At 36.8% G+C, this 23,041-nt stretch overlaps 1 protein-coding gene across 4 annotated transcripts in view; it reads left to right on the forward strand.

Moving 5' to 3' along the window:
- Positions 1–23,041, forward strand: part of DLGAP2 (DLG associated protein 2) — a 462,298-nt gene that overhangs the window by 350,181 nt on the left and 89,076 nt on the right. For all 4 annotated transcript variants that reach the window (XM_040552625.1, XM_040552624.1, XM_040552626.1 and 1 more), the window contains one exon: positions 8,364–8,429. In XM_040552625.1, coding sequence (XP_040408559.1) covers positions 8,364–8,429 — 66 coding nt within the window. The remainder of the gene's footprint in view (positions 1–8,363; positions 8,430–23,041) is intronic.

Below are 23,041 nucleotides of genomic sequence, written 5' to 3' on the forward strand. Positions count from 1 at the left end.
TAAAAGACTAATTGTTGCATCTACAGTGTTTTCTTTCTAAATGCCTGTTGTATTTTCTATGCATATGCAGATGATAGAAAGAAGTTCATTAAGTACCTACATCTGTCCACTACTAAAAATATCCTGTATTTTCTTATCACAAACCAGGAAAATCCAGGGACATTTTTTTGCATACTGCTAGGAGAGGTATAAGCCAAGTTATGTGACTCGTACACTCCTCTCTAACTACTGAACCATGTCCTACACTTTGTCCTGGTATTATTCCTCCCTTTGGTCTCTTTTAAGTATGTTTTCATACAATTTCTTCAGGCATTTTAATAAACTCAGTCATCCCCTTACCTGTCTGACACCACAGTGAAGCCTTAAGAGCTGGCAAAATCATGAAAACTGTGCTCCTGACCTCCATTTTCTATTTACTCCCTGTGAAGGCCCAAGAAAGACTTCTTGGACCTCCTCAAATGTCCACTGTGGAGGCCGCTGCAAGTCTTTCCAAGAGCTGTCACTGTAGGTGGAGGACAAATGCATGTAAAAAAGGGTGGATTCTCAAGAACTGCAGGCAGGAAGAGCTAGAGATATTTTTTTTATTTTTTTTTCCTGAGATATCTAGAAGTCTTGGGCTTGGGATTAAGGGGTTTTATTCACAATAATTAGATAATATATTCTTTAATGTTCTCACTTTATAATATATAAGATTTGGGATTTCTCTCACAGATCCTGAAAAGCAGTAAAAGGTAAATGGCTCATTCAGGAACTTGACACAGCCTTTTAGCTGTGCAAAATCAGGGAGGAAAGGGCTTTAGGAATTTCCTAGGCTGTTTGAAGTGCATGATCATACAGAGCTGTGTCTGAACACAATATGTTATCCCTGTCTCTCTCTCTTTGCTTGAAGACATTTGTAAATTTTGATAAGGAGAGATACAGTTATTTAACTGAATTAATCATTTAAATTCCAGCATGACTGAAAAATGAACCTAATGCTCTACAGCATCATCCTACACCTTTTTGCATTTGTTGTTTGGAGATGGGCAGGGAAGAGGGAGAGGAACCTGCAGATCTCCAGGGTAAAAGGGGTAAGGCAGCTCAGAAAGCTCCTTCCAAGGAGCTAAAGGATGCTGGCAAGCTCAGAGAAGGCTGCTGTGGGGAACCAAAGCCTTTCAGGGTGATCACCACAATATTGCTAAGGCAACTCGGGTTTTGTGGATAATTTTCAGCTGCCAAAAGCCAGAGGGTGGGAGTTGGTGCTGCCAAGACCGAGATGACCCCTGGCAGTTTCTGTGATTCCCTGCAATATATTTCATTTTACGCTTTTTTAGAGATAGGACATCAGGGACACTGCCAACTTCCTCTCCTTGATTTAACAGGCTGTGTGCCTGGCTACTTTCTGTGACATCCGAATCCTGGTTTCACAGTCCTGCTCTCTGGCACTGTGTTACATAAAATAGGACAGATTCAATGAAAGCAAGAGACTAGGAATTCCTCAGTCCTGCTCTTCTGGAGGCGGCGGGGGAGGACTGATTGTTGGGTTTGAGCAGTCTTGTTAGTAACCCAAGCTAAGTAAAATGCCAGGATTCTTCAATATTTATTAGAGTAATATATAAGAGAAATGTGTTTGTGTTTGGAAAGCCAAACAAATTGTCTCTCTTGGGCACAACTTAATATGAATAATGAATTCTCTGAGTTATGAAATGGGCAGAGGAAAATATTAAGAAAAAAATTAAAATAAAATAATAAATAAAATTTTAAAAAGCAAAGAACTACATCTCACGACTGGAAAAATACATACTGTAAAGCCAATTACATTTCTGGATGCTGTGTCTGAAAATGACATAGCAGAGCAACAAAAATGAACAGAGAAGAGTGAGAAGGACGATGAAAGATTTAGAATGGCTTCACAATGATAAAATACTAAACAGATACATTCCTCAGTTTGGAAAAGAGATAGCTGAGGCAGGGATATGACAGATGTCTACACAATTATAAATGATATAGACAAAGTGAATAGGAATCAATGATCCATTATTTTCCATCACAGAAGAACTAGGGGCACTTAATTAAGTTATCGGGCATCCTGATAAACAAACAAAAAGGAAATTCTTTTTCAAATAACACATAATTAAATTTTGAGGTGCATTGGCACAGGATGCGGTAGAGGCTATCAGTATAAATGGGCTCAGAGAAGATTAGATGAATCCATAGAGGATAGATCCATTGGTAGCTATTAAAAACGATGATCTAGATTAAACTTACATCTCAGGAAGTCCCTTAAGTGCTCATTTCAGGCAGTTGGAAAGGTTTTCTAGGCAATCTACATATTTGTCCTGCTCTTATTCTGTTTTCTCTGACATCCACTTTGGACCAGTGCTGGAACCAGCTTCTGGGATAAATGGATCTCTGCTGGATCTATCAGGGACACTTTTATGTGTGTGTAAGAAAAAATAGAAATAACCAAAAAAAGAGGCTGTGATGAGAAAAATGAAAGCAACTTACTTAAACAATGACTTCTTTTTACTGTTAATGTTTTCACACAGGCCTCTTGCAAAGGAAATCACAATAATCTTAAACTGCCTATCATCACCTTTAATTTTTACTTGAATCAGAATTTACCTAGCCCTGCTGTGCTTCTGTGTATTTGCTCTTTATCAGCATGCTATCAAAAATAATGACAAGAGTATTCTACTATTTGACAATACTGCCACCTGGACTACATCTGTAATAGTCAATTAAATGTAGCCAGGACAAAGTCCCAACAAACAGGAATTTGATTATTTACAATGTTTGTTAGAGAGGAGCCCCTGCCTTCGTTTTGTCCTTGGCCAACTAATTTGCAATCTCTCAAATAATTCCCAGGTTTGACTGGGAAGTTAGCATGGGCAAGGGACCATTCCCAACACAGTTTGGATGGAGCCAGCCTCTTACAGAAGATATGGCATGACCATGCCCGTTAGCTTCATGGCCAGAGAACGGGCCTTCCCCATGCCTAACTTACCATATAGATGTTGTAGAATTGTTTGGATGTGAACCCTTGGAGTCTGGGCTAGAAAAAGTTTGCCACAAAGGACTTTGGCTACTTGGGGAAGGTCCAAGCTGAGCCAATTAGTTATCTCCCAGGTAGGGGCTGCATAACAATACGCGGGCATGCAGGCATTTGGTCATTTCACTTAGGTCAGGATGAGAATGACAGTTCTCAGTGATACATACCCTTTAGCAGATTGGGGATATCTTTGGTTAGGGTCAAAGGACAGCGACAAGAAATACTTTAATTGGATAGCAGGCTACTGGACTTTGAGATACAGGAGGTTTCTTTTCTAGGTATCCAGGTATCTCTAGTCTGGAGGATGTGATTTGGTTTTCTTTGATCATGGAGTGATATGGTGAGAGTCCTCTATTCATACTCTGGACACATTTTATGCTTGGTTATTATGTGATCAAATGAAGTTGCACCTGCTGTTTAATCCAGACATTTTCTTTCATCCATTGTCAGAGTTAATACGCCAGGTGCTATATAAAAATAAATAAATAAATAAAATCAAAAAAAAAAAAAAAAAAAAAAAGAACAGCTATGATAGGGAGCTTACAGGCTGGAAAAAAAAATAAAATAAAATAAAAAAGAGAGAGAGAAAAAGATCAGTGGGAGGTCCAGGGAAGGCCAATAACAAATAAATTAAAATCCAATAAACTGAGAAATTCAATAGCAGTTGTAGTTCTGTCTTGCTCTCATATTGTGATGGAGAAGACAGTTAATTGATTATAAGTCTTGCTGATGTGGGCCTTCTAAAGTATGTGAACAGTAAGTCTCTTGATACTGGGGCCTATTTTGTGGATGGATGGGTTATGGAAGAAGTGTGTTCTGGAGATGGAAACAGCATGCCTGTTTTTAAGGGCAGAATGAATGCATAAGAAATGAGGGCCAACATAGAGACACATCTTGGTACAGGAGTTGGAAGGTGAAAAAAGCAAATTTGAACTGATATGTCAGGTTCAGAGAACAGATTGAAAGGTTAAAACTGAGATGATAAAATTTGATGGATGGATAAGGTGATTATCAAGCCGAGGAAAAGAAGCGATGGCAGATGGCTTCTGTGCAGGGCCTGTCAAAATGCTCACTTAGACCACACGCAAACAGAAGAGAACGGGGTAGAAGAGACAATACCTCTGTTAGCTCATACAGAAATTTCACTTCCCTGACAACAAACACAAAGTAATATCCTACTGACTCACAGTCCAGTACCAAGTGCAGTTCAGGCACAATGAAAACTTGACCGCAAGAGATCAGCTGCATCTCCTTTACCCAGGTCTTTCATGGATGTAATTCTGTGCCCTTCAGCAGTTTTATTTTGGACTTACATTGTAGTGCAACCTAATCTCTAGACACAGAGAAGCAGATAGAAGAACCTAAGGCTAACTCTGTGCTTGATCACTCATCAGAAACACCCTGCACTGCCTGAGCAATGGCACACAGTCATCCCCACCACAGCGCACTCTCTTGCTCCTTTGGCCCGTGTCAATGAACATTTCCGAGGCAGTGTCTCTTCAGCAGGGTGAGGAAAAGCTGGAGCTGAGGCACTTTCCAGACATCCAGCCTTTTCTGAGGAAAAAAGCTGATTGCAAGCACTGGCCCATTTCATTTCCCACTGTAGTTGTAGTAGCCTCAGGGTTGAATAAGCAGTCTGGATCTGTCAGGCTGGTTCCAGCTCAGCAATGTCTCCTGATATTTTGAAGCATAAGTCTGGAGAACTGCAGCTGTGAAAGCTTCCTATTGCAGTCTCGAGTGTCATCCGTGCAGTGTTGCACTGGAATGCATGACAAATCCATCAAGTTTTTCAGAAAGAAAAAGAGATATTAAATGTAAACGACAGTGTGTGCTCTCTTCTTTAGGCAGATCACAACATCATTTTACTATACATCCAGCTTTCACAGAAGCAGATATCTCTATATTTTTAAATCCTATCATTTTTGTCACTATTTTGAGCCCTGTTGAGAGTGAAGAAATTTCCCACTATTTTTCATTTTCAATTTCAGACACAAGTTTTTGCTTTCTATTTAGACCAGTCTGTGATGCAGCCATTTGTACATGTAGAAAGGATTTTAGCTAGTAATTGTGGCCCTTGCCTAGTGGCTATATGTTCTTCACATTGTTTGAAACCTTAAATTGTAAATCATCCTATTTTAATAATCTCATCTTTCTTTGCAATTCATTGCCAGTCAAAATACTCCAAGTTAAGACCACCATTTTTACGCATATCCAGTGGTGTAAAACTTTGCACCAGCAGAACCATCTTGACCAACTGGCAAGCTGAAATGCTATTGATCTATGAGGCAGAGGAGGTGAATGACATAAAATGAATACATGCATTTTATGACACTTGAATTTTAGCATGCATGAAAATTCTGTGATGATATGCCTTGCTTCATTGCCATGAGATGTGAAGGTTACTGCAGTGCTCACGAGTGAAAGATAGGCTTTTCATTTCTATGGTCCGTAATAAAAATGGTAATTCTTAGGGGGAAAAAAAAAAAAAAAAAAAAAAGTAAGCTGAACAAACAAAGACTATGTATGTCTGTTATTGAAGGAATAATATGACTTTGAAGTACAGTTCAACCTCACACAAAGATTGTATTTATAATACTGCAAGAACCACTGAGATTAATTTATGCTTCATAAGTGCAGAATACAAAAACTGAATCTCTTCAAGGACTGAAGGCACTGACAGTAGCCTTTTGAAAAGACAGTCTAAACAATGAATTAGTGATGTGAATAGGTATAGTCATAAAGTATAAAGAAATAAGAACTCCTCATGTTTAGGAAGTAAACTAATCACTAAGAGCTACTCATATCCGTCATGCAGATTCATAAATCTCAGTATATCACAGGGGAATTCTAAGTTCCTTTGAAACATTTATGATTGACCCTCTACAAAACAGAATACTGCTTTTTTGCAGAATGGAAGTTCTAACTTTTTTATGTTCTCTATAGGCTTTTTAGACAACAGACTCACTAACACTAACAAATGTGTTCATACAGGATAGCTATCAAAAAGAAACAAATTATAAGCTTAATATAAAGGATAACTAAGGCAGAAATAATAACTGAATTGTCCAAATTTACACAGGAGTCTTACAGCAAAGTCAGAATCTGAGTTATGGATCCAGTTGCGTGGCCTTTATCTTTCGTTTTGAAAATGAAATTGTCTTTTTCTCAAACATATCAAACCCATAAATATCTACTCTAGCTTAGACCATCCCTGAAATTTTAGTCTAGTTTTGAACAGTGTTTGTGAGAATAATGTTGACCTCTGGCCCAGGAGAAATAATGTTATGCATTTTATTTTTTTATTTATTTTTTATTTATTTTATTTATTTATTTTTAGATCATTCTGTAAGTGTTTCTAAATACATTGTGTAATTTTGGAATGAATCAATAGATTCTTTTTCAAAAATGCAAAACTATTGTTTCAATGTAAACAATCACAATTTATTGTGAAGTTATATGTAAGATTAAGTTACTTACGTGAATGTAAAGGATCCTTCAGAATATTTTTTTGTTATAACTTTCATTTGATTCGTTAGTCCTGTGCAGCCAAATTAGAGGATAAACATATGAGTTATACAATATAGCCAAATCACATGAGCAAAGTCTCCATGGAAACTGCCTAATTTGTGCTTTTATTTAATTAGAGTTGTCCATTACCTCTCAAAATGAAATTTAATTTGAATTCATATGCCAGTCATTTTTTAAATTGTGTATGACTTTTTATCCATCACTTAACGAGATCTCTAGTAGGCTGTATTCTAGCAGAGTGAGTTTATTTAACAAGTGAGTTTATAAACAAGATGTTTGTTTGACAGATCAGCTTTATCAACTTTCTTAACATCCTCAGGACTTGTTTTCTATGCATTATCTATGCTATATTTCCCATTGGTATCTATTGTATATTCTTAACCTCAGGAATTGTCTAAACCAGGAACAATATTTTGAGTGTCTACATGAGTATATTCAGTCATTTTGCTTTCAGTGACATAATTGCCAAGAAATCATAATATAAATAAAAAGTGCAACCAAGACCAAGAAATATACAAAATGCATGTATTTGTCAAATGGAGCAATAAACCAGGCAAAATGGTGTGTCCTGTAAGCCAAACCAAACCAAACAAACAAGCAAACAAAAATAAAATAAATAAATAAATAAATAAAAGTCTGATATAGAGAGTGAGGTATTCTTTAGAAAAGTTTGAGTCGGTTTAAATTTGCAGGGATATCTGCCTGTGAGTTACGTAGAAGTCATCAGTCCTCAGTCGTGCACGGCAAAACCATGTTCTGTAATACGTGATTTTGCCTTTCTTTGAGGAATTGCTAGTTGAACGTGTAGTGGTGGACTATGGAGTACTTCATTCTTTTACTGCTCTGAGGTATTTGTGCTTGTAGCACAGACGGAAAGAAAGAGTATAGCAGAAGGCCATATGAATTATATGAAACTACTTCCATTTGGCTAAAACACTGGTAAATATGAATACTGGGGCAAAAGCATTGAAAAATGATAAATAAAAATGTGTTTTTGTGTGCATACATGAAACATATTACTGTGATATTTTGCAACCTAATCTATATATTCTCAAGCCATTCTTGTAACCTAAGTGTTACTGACTCTTGTTATAGCTCCATGTTAGAAATAGAAGATTTAGATTCAAATTAATTTGTATGCTAGCATGATGTGAGTGAAAGGCAGAGGCAACAGCCTGCAGTTCTGAAAGCTGTATAGGCAGGGTAGCTAAGAGCTGCACTCAGGCCATTTAGCGGGTTTCTGTGCACCTCACTGCATTCATACAGCACAGACATATTGTCTGGGCTTGAGCCACTCTTCGAAAATTACAGAATTTGCCTGTGGCACAAAAGTAAATGTTACTGATAGGAGAAAAAAAATGCAGAATCAAAAAGGTGGTGAATAAAAAGTAGAGAAAGAGGCTTGAGAATCAAGAGTGGCATTATTGTCATCAGAGCTGGGAAGTACTAAAGGTACAACTGGAGGACTTACAATGATTCTTCCTGAAATAAATACATTTTATGAAGAAAAAAAAAAAAGGTTAAAAAAGGTTGAAAAGAAACAGAACTTAATGTGACTGAGTTGAAAAGAACAATTAATAATGGAAAAAAAATCTGGCAAAATTTTAAAGTTCAAAAACCACTAGAACAAGTGGCAAAAAAAAGATTAAATACCGCAGCTAATAGCACCCCAACAGCATCACAGTATCAGAGACACTGAATGGTAAGAGGTATCATTGGGATGTCAAAACCAGCGGCGAGTTTATGTCTGGATAAACAGAAATATCAGAATTATTAAATAGCTACTTTGTTTCTGTCTTTTCAGAAGAAGAGGGTGGCGATCTGCTCAAGTCGGGCTTCAGTTTTCCAGGGACGCCAGAGGAGGAGCTAGGTACAGATCTCGTCTCTCAGGTCACTTGTACTGCTTGTACCCCAAGGCTGGGTGCAGCTGTGGGGGTGAGGAGGCAGGAGGCTACTCTGTGGCACAGCCTTTCTCCAGCCACAAAGCCCACAGCGAGCATGGCACCAGGCGGTGTTAATGAGAGTGGCCAAAAGCCTCTCAGCCCCGTCCTTCCAGGAGTTTCTCACCTGCTACATAAGGTTAGAGAATCGAAAGCAGAAAGACGTCAGCTCTGGGTAACGTCCAGGCAGAAAATTCAAAAGAAAGTGTTCAAGGAAATTATCGGCTTTCCTTCTTTTGTCTTTTCTCTCTTTACCCTCCAGACAGCATAATAATTACAGAAAGAGTTTTTTAATGTTACCGTTTAAATTTAAAATATAACAGAAGCACAAAGAAAGTAGAAACTCGTAGAGCTCCTAAGTGAAATCTTGATACATCTGTATCTCAAAGCTATTAGTAAAATACCCTGTTGGCTTCTGTGCAGCCAGTTTAATACCTTTTATGTTGTGCAAAATTGAGTTTCTGTTCCCAGAATTTCATATTCAGATTGTCACTGTTTTATGTGAAATCCATCAAAAATTGTTTTATATGCAATTACTTTATGTAGTTATTTTTGGAATAGAACTACAGAAAGTGTTTTCTGTATGATTGCTAGTTAAAGCTCCCTTTATTCAAAGTGAGCACACTTACATTTTAGAACATAGTAATTTTTGTCCTCTTATGCATATGTTCATGTTAATACGTTACAACAGTTTATTCTGTGTTATTATTATATCTTTGTATATGAAAACAATGTTGTAGACTCTCACCTTGACTTTAATGTTGCATATTGATAGGAAGATAAATCATACTTGCTATATTAAGGGGAAAAAAGAACAGTTTGAACAAGGAGCATGAATTCAGACAAGGGATGTCAGTAAGTTTAAATAAATTCTTTGAACAGGATTTTCCGAAACAATTAGTGTTGCCATGACTAAGTTACACTCACGTCAAGGATTTCTGTAAACCTTTGGTGTAAAAATATCTATATTGGCCTTGTTTATCCACTTAATATTAAAAAGTAAGATTAAAAAAAAAAAGGGGGGGGGGGGGTTAACTTCCAAAGATTGGACCAATGGACGTGTTAAGGAAGAGACTGGGGATCATTCAAAGTTTGGCAAAGGTTACTGGTTTCTCAGTTTCTGTCTAAATTATGATTGCGAAAGAAGGAAGATATAATTAAATGTGAGGCTCCCTAGCAATGTCACAAATGAATCCGATGGAGAAGTCACAGAAAGGCACAAGAGAAAGTCTCTCAGTCTTATTGTGTTTTTTTTTTTGTCCTGCTGTCCCATTTCACAGGACATAGCCAGAAGTTCAGATGCAGAATTCATTGCCTCTAACAGCTGGAAAGTAGTTCAGATGTAGATCTAAACTGTAGATATCTGGACTTCCTTTAGAGTCAATGAAGAGTGATGGACTTTTCTAGGACATAGCAGATTTGACCTACTTTAGAAGCTTAACATAGGGTAAAATGAATCATGCCCTAGATGTATGTCAAAACTGTTCTCCTTCCCATTTGTTTAAGAAAGAAATGGGGGATTTCTGAAGTCAGAGCAAGTATAAGTCAATAATATTAAATGTTAGGTGTCTACAGGAGTAAGGATACTCATATGAAATAGTTAATCAAAGGTTAACACAAAGATATATGCTAAACTGATCAATTATCCAGCACTCATTACAAAGCAGAGGGGGGAAGAGTCAAAAAAAATGAGGAACAGGAAAGTAAAGAACAAGAACAAAGTCTTTCTACAAAGAACCACTCTACAAACAAACTAAACTGCTTGAGAAAACTTCAGCTGTCCTGAAGTTTCTGGCCAGAGGACAGAAAAAATGCACTAAAATCAAAGAAAGAACTATCTTTGCTCCTAAATGTTGGGTCCCTTTTAATGTCCTCCGTTAATAAGTGCCAAAGTTCACTAGATAATGAATGGAGAGAAGTGAATACCTTTATTATTTCTAGAAGGAAAATACTGTCTTCCCTACTTAACTGCAAAACTGTAAATGTCAAAAATAGGTGGACTGGATCCCACCAGTAATGTAAAAGCATATGACGTCCTATTCTCCTTTATAAAGAACCTCTGTTAAAAAGGAGCATAGTATGGAAGATGGAAATTGTGAAGCGCTTTCTGAAAGTTCTGGGATAGTCAGCTGAGTTCAGTATAGATAAAAGCAGCTGTGCTATTGTAGACAGCTGAGACTTAGTTGTCTGTCTCTTGATGTTGTTACCTGAGAGTTTGACTTCAAATCCATGATCCATTATTAGTGCACAAGATACCAACATGTACAAAGATAAGTATTCAATGGAGAGAAATATGAATCTGTGTGTATGCTGTAATCACTGGGCTATGGAACAGGTCTCTCTCTTTCTATCCAAGTGACTATTTAATATTTTTTTTTGAATGAACTGTCTCAGTCTCTCAGTCTGAAGGACTGCTAGAGAAAAAAAAAAAAAAGAAAAAAAAAAGAAAAAAAGAAAAAGAAAGGGCTTTCCTTGAGAAGTACAGTAATTGCCCCAAGTCAAGGCAGAGTAGAGATGATATTCTTTATGGTAGTTCTAACTGCAGAGCCATTCATTATGTTGGATTCTTATACCTGCTCACTGTCTCAGGGATCTTCAAGCTACAATCTCTCTGGTATTGAAAGATCTCTGGCTCCAGGCCCTTATTTGTAAAATAGGCTTAATATTTCCTACTGAGGTTTCTGGGCTTTGGTGGGAATTAATTAGTGTTTGCATAGTATTTCACCAGAGTGAAAATGCTGAATAATCACTAAATATTATTAATACAATGATCCACTGTCTTAATTGGGAAAAGGTATCAAGGGATGGGACTGATCTCAACTGTTACATTATTGATTCTCTAAAAGAGCTCATTAGTTAATACAGGCAGAAATGCAATGGATTCTTTTAAAAGAGCTTACCCAAGCATTCATAGTCTTTTCTCAAGAACAATATTGTGCAGCTTTTCCATTACCATTTCTTTAACAGAGGTCAGGGTGATAAGTATTTTCATGGTTACAAGGTTCACACTCACCAGAAAATCCTGTTCTTTTCACTAGGAATGTCTGGAATAAGCAAATAAGGTAGCAGGGCATGGTAGCAGGAGGAAGAGCTCTGACATAACATGATCTCAAGCAACTCACTCTATGTCACTGAGCATGGAAACTGGATTTCTTCCAGTTCCAAGCTTTCTTCTATTCGGTAGTTATAAAATCTGAACAATGTCACATATGGAACTACCCTTTTCTGTATAAACTGGAAACTTCTCGCAGTCTTATTCATTTTAGGCATGTGTAGGAAAAAGCAACAATTTGCTTTGGGTGTCAAAAACAAATAGTGCAATCTTGGCAAGAGGCATATGGAAAATGTGCCATGTTTAAATGCTGTTCAAATAGAATAAAAACGACCAACATTGGAATATGGAAGATAGGATGAATTTTCTGTAAATTTAGATTTTAATTGGTACTATACGCACACAGTACAGAGGGAAAATAGATTATTGAAAATATATTTTGACTCCTTTTTATAGGCAAGAAAAGCATTTATTTTACAAGAGTTAAACATTTAGCTTCCAGTGTTATGCAAAGAAAGAAAATTTGCATTAAAGGCTTTCTGCTTCAGTAAATTTGTTCTGACTTCAAGAAATGAAAGGATATTGAGTTGATGTTAGGTAGAAGGTTAAAACTTATTAAAACGGGTTGCATTTACTAATAGTGCTCTTAACCTGCCCTAGTTGCAAAGCAAACTGTAAGGGAGTTTAGGGACGGGTTAGAAAAATGTATTTTTATTTCACAGTTGTTGCAGTCATGCTTTTGATTAATTGGTATGGTTCAAGTGTCAGCCAGTAACTCATGGTTATTCAATCACTTTTGATTGCATGATCATGCCATTATGACCTTACGTGTTGAAAGGGAAAAAAAAGATATAGCCGTTCTTGAAATCAAAAAATAAATAAAGGCCTGACTTTCCAGTTTGTCTGTCTTTCTACCTAATTATCCAGCCTTGCTCAGCACAGTCAGTCTGAACACTGTGCACTTTTCACGCATTTTAGTTTCTTATAACAAACATGACAAGAAAATTTCCCAAGGACAGACGTGCACTCAGTTATCCTCTGTGCCAGATCCACGCCTCAGTCCACTTTTCCTCAGAGCACCCAGGGATAGTTAAACAGGTGTAAACTGGGGCTGGAACTGATGGGACTTCATTCAGTCAGAAGGATTGGCCACACAGAATAAACTGCTACAGAAACACTTATTCCAGTAATTAGCAGGCATAGTAACAGGTGCTTCATCTTAAATACTTACTTGGGCATTATACTTAATACTTAAGTGAACATATATATATCAGTGGGCTGAATGTATCTCCACTCTGACACTAGCCCTCAGAGGTACTGAGACTACTTTTATACCTGTGCTAAGGAGAACTGAGGTAGGGAGTCTGCAAGAGATACCCACAAAGGCTGGCTTTAACCTAGTGAGGCAAGGGCAAGCCTGTCTGTAGCTGTTATCACTTCCCATGGCCCTATCCCAGACCACAGAAGAAAAATCATAGCTGGACTGTAAATCCTGGCTGCAACTTTCCCAAGTTCTAACCACAGCACTATCCTTCTTCCATATAATAAAATTATTTCGACAGAGAGTTTGGTATAGAGGTATGGAAGTCTTTTAAATTTATGGGTGGGTTTAAATATGAGACACCCCAACACCTGTCTCTTGTTTGCTCATTGAGACTAGCTGAACAGATATTGCAAAAAAAATTGCTTCTTTGTTTAATACTCCAGCATATTTCTAAATAATTTAACATCAGATTCTCGCTTTTCCTATACCCAGAAGTTGTAGTGTAGAAAATTATGGATGTGATGATCAAGACCTCAGAAGATAGTGGGGAGTGTTTGTCAGAGAACAAATTTTGAACTTATGCTTGAGAGCAGATTTCTTTGAATTACTTTCATTCACAGAACAGAATCATATCATATGGCCTGAGCATCATATACAAACAAACTACTGTGCATTTTAATTATATGCTGTTGGCAACAAATGATTGTAAACAATTTACAGACCAGAAGCTATTTGTAGAAATTAAACACCTCAGATATCAGATAACTCTGCAAAAATCCCATTAGGCCCAGGGTCAATTCACAAACACAAAAAGATATTTTTAAGGGTGTAAGATTAATCAAATGGCTTATTTGCTATGAATTATTCATCCATTTCTACTACCAAATACAAAAGAGTTTACATATTTGTTACTTTACCAAGAGGCAAAATATTTTTGGTCTAAATGAGTTATGCATTCAGACAGGACTGGCCAGCTGGGGAGGCTCCTAAGTTCAGTAGCAGAGGAAATATTTTTTCCAAACAGAAACTTAGTCCAATTGTTAGACCACATCTGGAATACTAACTCCAGTATCTGCACTAGAAAGAATGAAAGACGTTTCCAAGGAAAAGAGAGAGAGGGGACATGAGAAGGTGATGAAACAGTTTGAGTTATATTTCACGCTTGGAATGTGGGATGTTAGCAAATGAGGGACTTTTTTTCTCTTCCTCATGCTCTGATGACCTCTGTAACACCTGGATATACAGCTGATCCTCAGCACTTACTTTTCTATAGACAAAAGCACTTACTTTTCTACAGACAGAGGAACAGCACCAGTGAAGATGAGAGAGTGACTCATCTGAATGCCTCACCATGCTTGCCTTCTCCACTGAGTGTCTTCCCTTCTTTGTTTCCTTTTAACAGGATAAAACGTGCAGCCTTTTAAAGGTATTCCCATGATGGGCAGTTTAAATGATGTGCTTGTCAATCCTCCAGAAAAAAAAATAAAAAAAAAAAAAAACATGCTCTGCCTCCACACGTTTGTTATGGGCTGCTTAGACTCTGTCTAGAGCAAGACAGTTGGTATTGGTAAAGCCAAGATGGTGGAGGTACTTCCAGCATGGATGTACACGACCATGGCTGTGTCTCACAGTGCCAGCCACTGATTTAGTCTTTCTTCATAAGGAGCTTTGCACTACTGTGACTGTAGCAGGATAAACACCAGCAAATACTGTTTATACAGTCCAGACTTTCACTACTGAGTTCTTTTTCACCTTTCACAACAACTTTCTCGTGCCATTCCATTTCATTTCTATACATTTCTACAAAGTCATTTTCTCTTTATAAATAACCAGCCAGCATCATAATAAGATGTCTTGTCTCGTATTTGGTATGGGTGTATGGAACTTACACCACCACCACCTCATTCCAGGAGCAGGGTTCACAGTCGGACCCAACACAGTTGGACCCGTCATCCACGGGTGCTAAAGGTTGCAGGAAAAGGCAATGAATATCTGCAGTGTTTCTCACAGACCCAAAATAGAGCTCAGTCAGGCAGAAAAAGAGACAGCACCCTGATTTGAAAAACTCCCAGTCTGAAGGTTATGGAAAGAGGGAGATTGTCTGCCTGTTACTATGGCAACATGTTTAAAAGGGAACTTGTCACCAGGCTGCTGTTTCTTCCTGCACCCCATAGGAAAATCAGGATGAGACCTCCTCCATCTCAGTGGGTTGAGCAGAGCAGAAAAGTTCACAATACAATGACAAAGCAGCAAGAGGCAGCACCAAGTGTGTACAGCCAAGCAGATAATGATGAACTCTTAAAAGTGAAAAAAAAATATTGTTTTAGGTTAAACCAAGGCTGAAACTTTGACATTTTTGGTGAATATAAGACTACAAAGAACTGATGATGAAACAAACAGAAAAACAAATAATTTTCTTAATAATTTTCTTCTGTTCTGACAATTTAAAGGTTGTATTAAATGTGTTTTGTTGTTTTTTTTGAAGTAAAGGGTATTTTGAAATAGAAAGGTATTTTAAATTGAACAGCCGTATGTTCTCTGGCAATAATCAATGCTTCTGAGAATTAATGCTTACGTTATTTCTTTCCTAAAAGAGCTCTTGACAAAATAAGTGAATCTTTAAAATACGCTCGTTTTTTATGGAATAATAGCAGCAATTTAGAAGGAATGTACAGTAAATATTTTTGCTTGGATATAGAAACATAAGTTCTTGCAGTCCCCTTAGAGAGTGGTACTACAGAGAATGGTAAACTTCCTGTCATGAATAGTCATGAATAAAGGACGAATTAAGAAGAATTTCAGAAATACTAAGCCAAAAAAAAAAAATCATTCAAGGAAGAAGTTCATAAATACCAGCATTATTTATTATGTTTATTTTTCATCTAATAGAAAATAAACCTTGGAAATTCAGTAGGTCCATTCGGCTGAATTGCTGGTCCAAGTGGTTTGGATCCTTGGGATTACATCTTGGTCTCACTGACATCCATGACAGGATTCCAGAAGAACCAGTTTCATGCCAGTTTCATACCCCCATTCCATCCTTTTTCCAAATGGAGACCCTTGCAGGCTTTTTGTACATTTATTCCAACCCAGGATGAGTTCTGCTTTCTATGATACAGAGCCCTGATCAGAGGTGATCCTCCTCAAGTGACGATATTCATGGGTAAACTAAACAAGAACTTTTCTCAGCAAAATGTTTAGGACTAACTCCAGTCCCAGTGAAGTTAATGGGAGATTTGTCATTGCCATCAATGTGACAAGGATTTCCCCTTTTCTTCTAGAGTTATGTGCAGATTCCTCTATAAATCCTTGAGCTCCACTACCCAATTACTCTAGTTCTCTTTAGTTGCTTAGTTGCATAGTAAACACATTTGTCAGAGTCTCTGATGAGAAAGTGGTTGCATTTTAATGACACAAAGGGAATCTGATTGTCCTCTACATTTGAACTAATAACTAGAAGTACCAAAATTTTCTATTTTGGGAAAATAAGTTTGTAAAACCATGTACAAGAAGGAACAAAAGAAGTTTAATGGTGTTGGGCTGGCATTTCTGGTCAGTATTTGGAATCATCACAGACAATTTTCTTATAGCCTATTTTTAAATAGTACTCACATAGTGAAGCCCTGTTTAACTACATACAACTGTATTTCTCCAGATTACAGGAAAATGTTTACACGTTAGTTAGTTTAGATCAATCAAATTCTGGTACTTTATATTTTTGTCAATCGCTTCAATGATCACAGTCTGTGAAAAAGTGGCAGTCATGAATCATTTTGTGGGCTTAACTCTGTCACAGCACTGTTGTAAAAGTGAATAGTGGTGATGTACTTTGAACGTGAAAAGCACTATGCAGATCTGTATGTTACATACCAATCAATACTAGGACATCATATACTTCAAGCCAATGGAAATTAATTTTGCATCACTCTGAGGGCTCCCTGCATTCCTCCACTTCAACCCCTGGAGCTTCTTGCAATTCCCTTATTTACTCTCTGGGATTTCTGTCCTGTCCCTTGTTGCAACCTTGGAAGCAACATTGTGCCTCTCATTTCTCCCAGACAAGTCAAGGTCCCGTTCTTCCACCTGTAAGCAGTGGGTATGGTGTCAATCCATGTTTCCTTCCTTTTCTTTCATTTCTCCTTTTTAACTTAGGGCATGCCCCATTCTCCATTCTAAGGGGTCTGTGTTGTAACCCTGCTTCAACACGTCCCTGGTCGCAGATTTCCCTAGTGATCATGGTTGTTGGTGTTTATTTCCTACCAGTTAATACTACTTTGTGTTCCCCAAAATTCAATATGTCACCCCCGTACCCTATAACCACCATCATATCAAAGATCCCATTCTCACTCATGGACAGTGTTACTGTTCACTCCTTTACTATACACCCTTAGTATCTGAGAAATAAATCCATTGGGCTGTTACTTTGCCAATCTACTAATCTCTATTTGAAAGATGGATGGAGCTGAAGTAAAAGAATTGTTGTGCTGAAAGATATAATCGGGTGCCATCAAATATTTGTTCCACCTGCAGGTATCTGCGTCAGTGCTCAAAACTGTGAATGTACTAAATACATGGCAGCACTCCACATGCTCCTTATTTTTCCCTTTGGGTTTTCTGACTTTGCTCCAAATTATTATGTTCTGGTCACTGATGCTGTTTTAGGAATAGAATTTGCATGTCCATTTTTATCTAACGCAGGAGTTATAAAAACCAGCTTATCCTTGGTCATTATTCATCATGTGATTCCACTGAATTAGCTTGGGCTGTCAAATCATTTTCCATATTTTAGCATTAGACGCGTGCTTCAGATCACCTAACTTTAGATATTTATGATGTAGTTTTCTGCATTGGAACCTGTCACCCACATCTTTCCCTATAGTCAGCAGAGATAAATATGTACTTGAAGGATGGTATACATCCGACATTTTTGAGACACATAGTTCAGGATGAGATGAATCATGCTGGTGTCTCACATTCCAAAATAAAATCACATCCAAATGTCCTATTTGCAATAATTCTTGGCCCGTGCTATGCTTGAAATCATATCTACATTTTGGTTGGAAAAGTCCTATTTACATTGTCCGAAACTACAACGGCAACCATTTAACTATGGACTGATCACCTCTTTTAGCTCTTTTTAGTCTACTAATATAAACACTGCCATATGTGCCTACCACAAAGACCACTCAGGGTACTGAACAGAGAGGCATTTATTTTTCAGGCTTGTTTCAGGTGCCTAAGTGTCAGAACAAGACAGGAATTCAGATACAGCCTGTGACTCATGTTTGTTTGATAGCCTTGAGCATTTTGGCGCTTGGCTTTACATCCTCAGAACTGCTTACTTCTCTCCTTTGACTGTACAGAGACATTGGATGCATAGACAACCTTGTTGCTATAGCCCTGGTAGAGCTGATTATCTATTTTTGGGGATATGCTACCCCTCAAACTTCGATATTTCAAGTAAGCAGCCTGAGGTGTTAAATGAGAAGTCACAGATAGGTAGTACCATGTGCTGTGCAAATGCATCAAGCCAATGTAACAGAAAATACAAGCCATCTTCTAAAGCTGGAGGTTAAAGCCAGGTAATCACCCAGTCTTTCCACCTTAATGTAAATTTTATATGAGGTATTGTGCTACATAGATAGGTTGGAAATCTCAGAATAACAACTTAGGGCATTTCCAGAATTTCTTCCTTGCACTTGGCAGGTTAGTCACTCATCTCAATCCCTGAAAGTGTTCCTTTTCATGGTCAAACTAAAACAGAGAAAAATATCACAACAAGTTAATGAGGAAACAGTGCTCATCTAATTCTGGGGACGGCAGTCCTTGGACAGACAAATCTCCAGCTAACACGTTTTATTTATGCATTTGTAAGATTTAATATGTACTTATTTGATTAATATACTTGATTTTACAACATTCAATATTTGTATTAGTTACAGGTTAGGCTGTGAAGATTTTTTTCATGATACATTGCAGCACTAATTAAACTGAGTGAAACTGCACAGTGCAGCAGCCCGGGTCTCTATACCACATCTATTTCAGAGCTGGATTAGGTAGCCCTTTTCAGCACTGTGTTTTATTTGTTACACCATCGTAAAGAGCTGTTTCTTCAATGAAAATAGCACAAATGTTTTAGAAGCAGTTTGCCAAGCCTTATAAATTTAAAGCTATTTAAATTAAGTTTTGAATAAAAAGAAGTGTTTTGAAAAAAAAATCAAAAAGGTAAAAATCAGGCACCATTTAGTAGTTCCAGGTATTATTATGATGCTTCACAAGCTTGCTTTCAATGCATAACAGACAAAAAAGATTTGTACCAAAAAGATTTGTGGAGGCATACACTTGTTTTGAAAGTCAGAGATTCCCAGTGTTTTTGCACTGATTCCTGTTAGCAAAGAGCAGTGTTCCAGGAACTCAGAGATGCAAAATCCTAATTTTTCATTTCTTGAAGTTTTTTTGTCCCTTTTGCCCTAGCACATTCACATGCAGTCTAATTCATCATTTCATACAATATTGTTGGTCATTTTATCTCTCTTTTTCTCCTTGATACTGACTGACACAAGGAAGAAGCTTGAATGCTCTATAAATTGTGACCAGTCCCTGAAGACATAAAACTAACATCTACCTTGAATAGGAGAGCAGCTGTTTTAGCATCAGAAAGTAGAGAAGAATAACCAGGAAAAAAGAGCAGAAGAGGACATGGCCTAACAGGGAAAGAGGTGTAAGAGACAGGAAAGGATACAGGAATCCTTGAGTATGTCAAGGTTAAAGGTTTACTTATATTTGTGCAGTAGTTTCTGGAAAGAAGAGCTTTGAGGGATTTTCAGGATTTTGGAACTACTGGATTCTCCGTGATTGAACCTGAAAAAAGGAGCTATTCCTGTGCCCACCTGTATTTTTATCTTATTCCATTCCTCTGTTTGCTTGGAGTTATGTTTTCTTGTTCTTCTGTGTTCCTTCAATTCATTGGTTCTGATTGTAGCAATTTCTTTAAGGTACTAGACACATTAGTGTCCTCAATTACTTTGGTATTTTTATAGTGATTGCCCTAAGAAATTATAGGAGCTGATGTAAATAATAGTAATAGTAATAGTAATAGTAATAGTAATAGTAATAGTAATAGTAATAGTAATAGTAATAATAATAATAATAATAATAATAAATTTGTATATTACATATATTATTATCTTCAAGAAATATGTAACATTCCAGTCATTATCCAATCTGTCATTATTGGATTATTCTGGCATTTATTATTTTTATACAAAATTTTATGGTCTTACCTTTCTCTTTAAACAAATCAGGAAAAAAAATATATTAATATTGTGGCTTTACAAATTTTTATGAATCAACTGAGCTGTGGATGTTGACCATAGACACACTTTCAGCCTCTTACAAATGTTAGAAAAGCATGTTAGCTTAATTGAATTTTAAGCTAGCACATTTTTCTTTGTGTTTCTGGCAGGCTAAGAGCTACCACATGGTCAATTACACTGGCCTGGTATCATACAGTAATTCATTCAGCCATAGCTCAACTGTTTCTTTGAGCCCTGAAACAGACCTCCCAAACAAAGTTGAATGAATAGTACAAAGCACGGGTGACTTGACAAATATATATATAATAATGCAAAATTTTGAATATTTTAAGAGGTTTTATAACAAGAAGTAAAGGTGTGTAAAAACAGGTTTAATGTCCCGAACAAATCACAGACTTAACTGGAGCAATAAATTTAGAAGGTGCACGTGTAAGTAATTTGAGAGTTTATTTAGTACCAGTTACTCTCCCTGGCAGATTTTAGAGGCGAAAATTACTTTTGGAAAGTACCCCTTTTTAATTCAGTTTTTAATTATTTCGATTATGCTTATTAAATGCTTATAGCACTTTTCAGCTACTATATCTCAAGCAAAAAAAAATCAAAATTTCCATGAGGCACATAAAATGCCATACAACTATGAAAACAACTTACAGAAAATTGTATTTTTTCTATAGTTGCTCTGTGCTTGAATCATCAAGAATCATGAGGGATGGAAAAAGCTGTTAGATTGCCCATTGCAGTGCAATCAAGTTATGCTGTATCACATTCCTTGGGATGTATCAGGATTAAAATGTTCGAAGTCTTCTGGGCTGTGTTTGATGCTGTGTGAGGCCAGTAGTTCTGTTCTAGGGAACTCGTTTAAATGAGTTCTTTGCTCCTGGCTAGCTCTTTCTTTCCTTCTGCATGTCTGCCATGCCTTTCCTTTTTTGTTTTGAAATGCAATGGCAATTCACAGATGTAGTGCAAGAGTTACCTTCATTCGTAGATGTGCAAGATGGTGATGAAAAGGCTTGGGGATGGCTCTTGTGTGTCACTTTGACGGAAGAGCTTCCTTCCACCTCTCTTGACTCATACAACTGTGAAAACAAAAATCAGCAAATCCACAAGCATTTCAGAAAACGTTGACTATGTTCCAGTTTACTTTCCTGTAAAAGGAGAATAGTGCCTTCCACATCTCATAGGATCGTAAGAGCTAATGCAGTAATTTCTGTCAGGTGCTTTGGAAACCCTTTGTGGGAAGTAAAGTCTAAGTTCAACACATTGATCATTATTATTCCCCTGATAATGTCTGGTAATATGCTGGGTTAAGTGCCATTTATTACAATGCTGCTTATGTGGCTGAATCCCAATACACTGTTATAACTTACTGCTTTGTCTATATATAGCTGTACTTCTAATTGGATAATCCAAATTATGTTATTTCAGGGAAACAGTTATATTTCCTTTTTGTAACTATATTTATGCAGGGTATTATAAGCTGAATAGTACAACAGATTGAGTAATGAACAGTAATGAGTTTTTATTTTAATGTGAAAAATTAAGTAAAAGAAACTGTTACAAAAACAAACTGGAAGCAGAAAAGGATATGTACATATACATATACCATGATAAAGTCTAGAGGTGAAGTTTGGACACAAGTCCATATTTAACTTTAGCGTAGCAGGATTGCACCAAGGATGAAGAATATTTTATTGTTTATTAGTTTAATTCTACATTCATTTTAAAACATTATGTGGAGCTTTTTTGAAATTAAGATGTAATAAAATTAATTAAGCATCTATCACTATAGGAAATGTATAGCATTTAGGTTATAAGATTGAATGCTGAATAGGTTTTGGTTTGTTTCAGGACAATATGCAAGTGTTGAGCTTTCACCAGCAGTGGGAACTTTTAGGACAGATTTTATATATGATTAGACATCCTTCAGAGTGCTCTTTGGCTACTGTGTTATCTCTAGAGGTTGGTACTTAGTGTCAGGTTATATTGCTATATATAACAATATTCTCTGGTTTCCATTTTGGTCCAGGCCTTCAAATTCTTTACATCAGGCACCTGTGCAAGATTGCTTTTTAGAGCAAATTTACAGAAAGACTGAGCTAAGTGGGTTGTAAGCATAAACACATATGCATCTGTCTGATCCTCTAAAGGATTGTCATGCATCCTATATGTTTGTCAGATTTTGAATTGTTGCTTAAATAAGCTGAAATTGAAGAGGGAAAGTGTTTGATTTTTTGTTTGTAGCATTTGACTACTGCTAGAAATTGCATGAAAGAAAAAAATATCAAAGGCTCAAGTATCCAAATCTTTACTTACAAGCTACATTTATTGAGTAATCATGCCTGTTTAATAACCACAGCTTGAAGCGCATGATCCATAGGAACAAGTAATCTAGTATATAATAATCAGTAGCTTGTACCTAAAGATATTTGTTCTATCAGGAATAACAGATTTTTAAAATAAATATTTTGTAGTTTGGATAACAAAGGAAAAAAAATGCTCTAATAGACATGTTTGTACATGTATGGGAATAGTGATAATAGATCTGGACGAATGATAATACATGTTCAAATAGTATGAAAAGCTTATTCATAAGCCATTTATTGATCTAAAAATTGAGCTTGGTTTCAGCATGTTCATATTCTTTTTCTTTGTACTGTTTATTTTCTGTGTTTATGAACAGTGAACTTGGGATCCTGAAGCTGAGATTCATTTAAGAAAATGAAGCTGTGTGTGATAAGGAAATGACTCTTTATGTATCTTTAGGTTAATATATCCAACTGAGGAACCCCAGAAATAGAAATCAGACCCACATTGTTTAAATGACTAGACACAAAGCTTGACATATGAATTCCAAATATCAGATAATAAACTGAATACTTGAGTGTATCCATTAAATGCATTTGAGTAAAT

The sequence above is a fragment of the Cygnus olor genome, chromosome 3 (genome assembly GCF_009769625.2).
Source record: "Cygnus olor isolate bCygOlo1 chromosome 3, bCygOlo1.pri.v2, whole genome shotgun sequence".
NCBI classification, from domain to species: Eukaryota; Metazoa; Chordata; class Aves; order Anseriformes; family Anatidae; genus Cygnus; species Cygnus olor.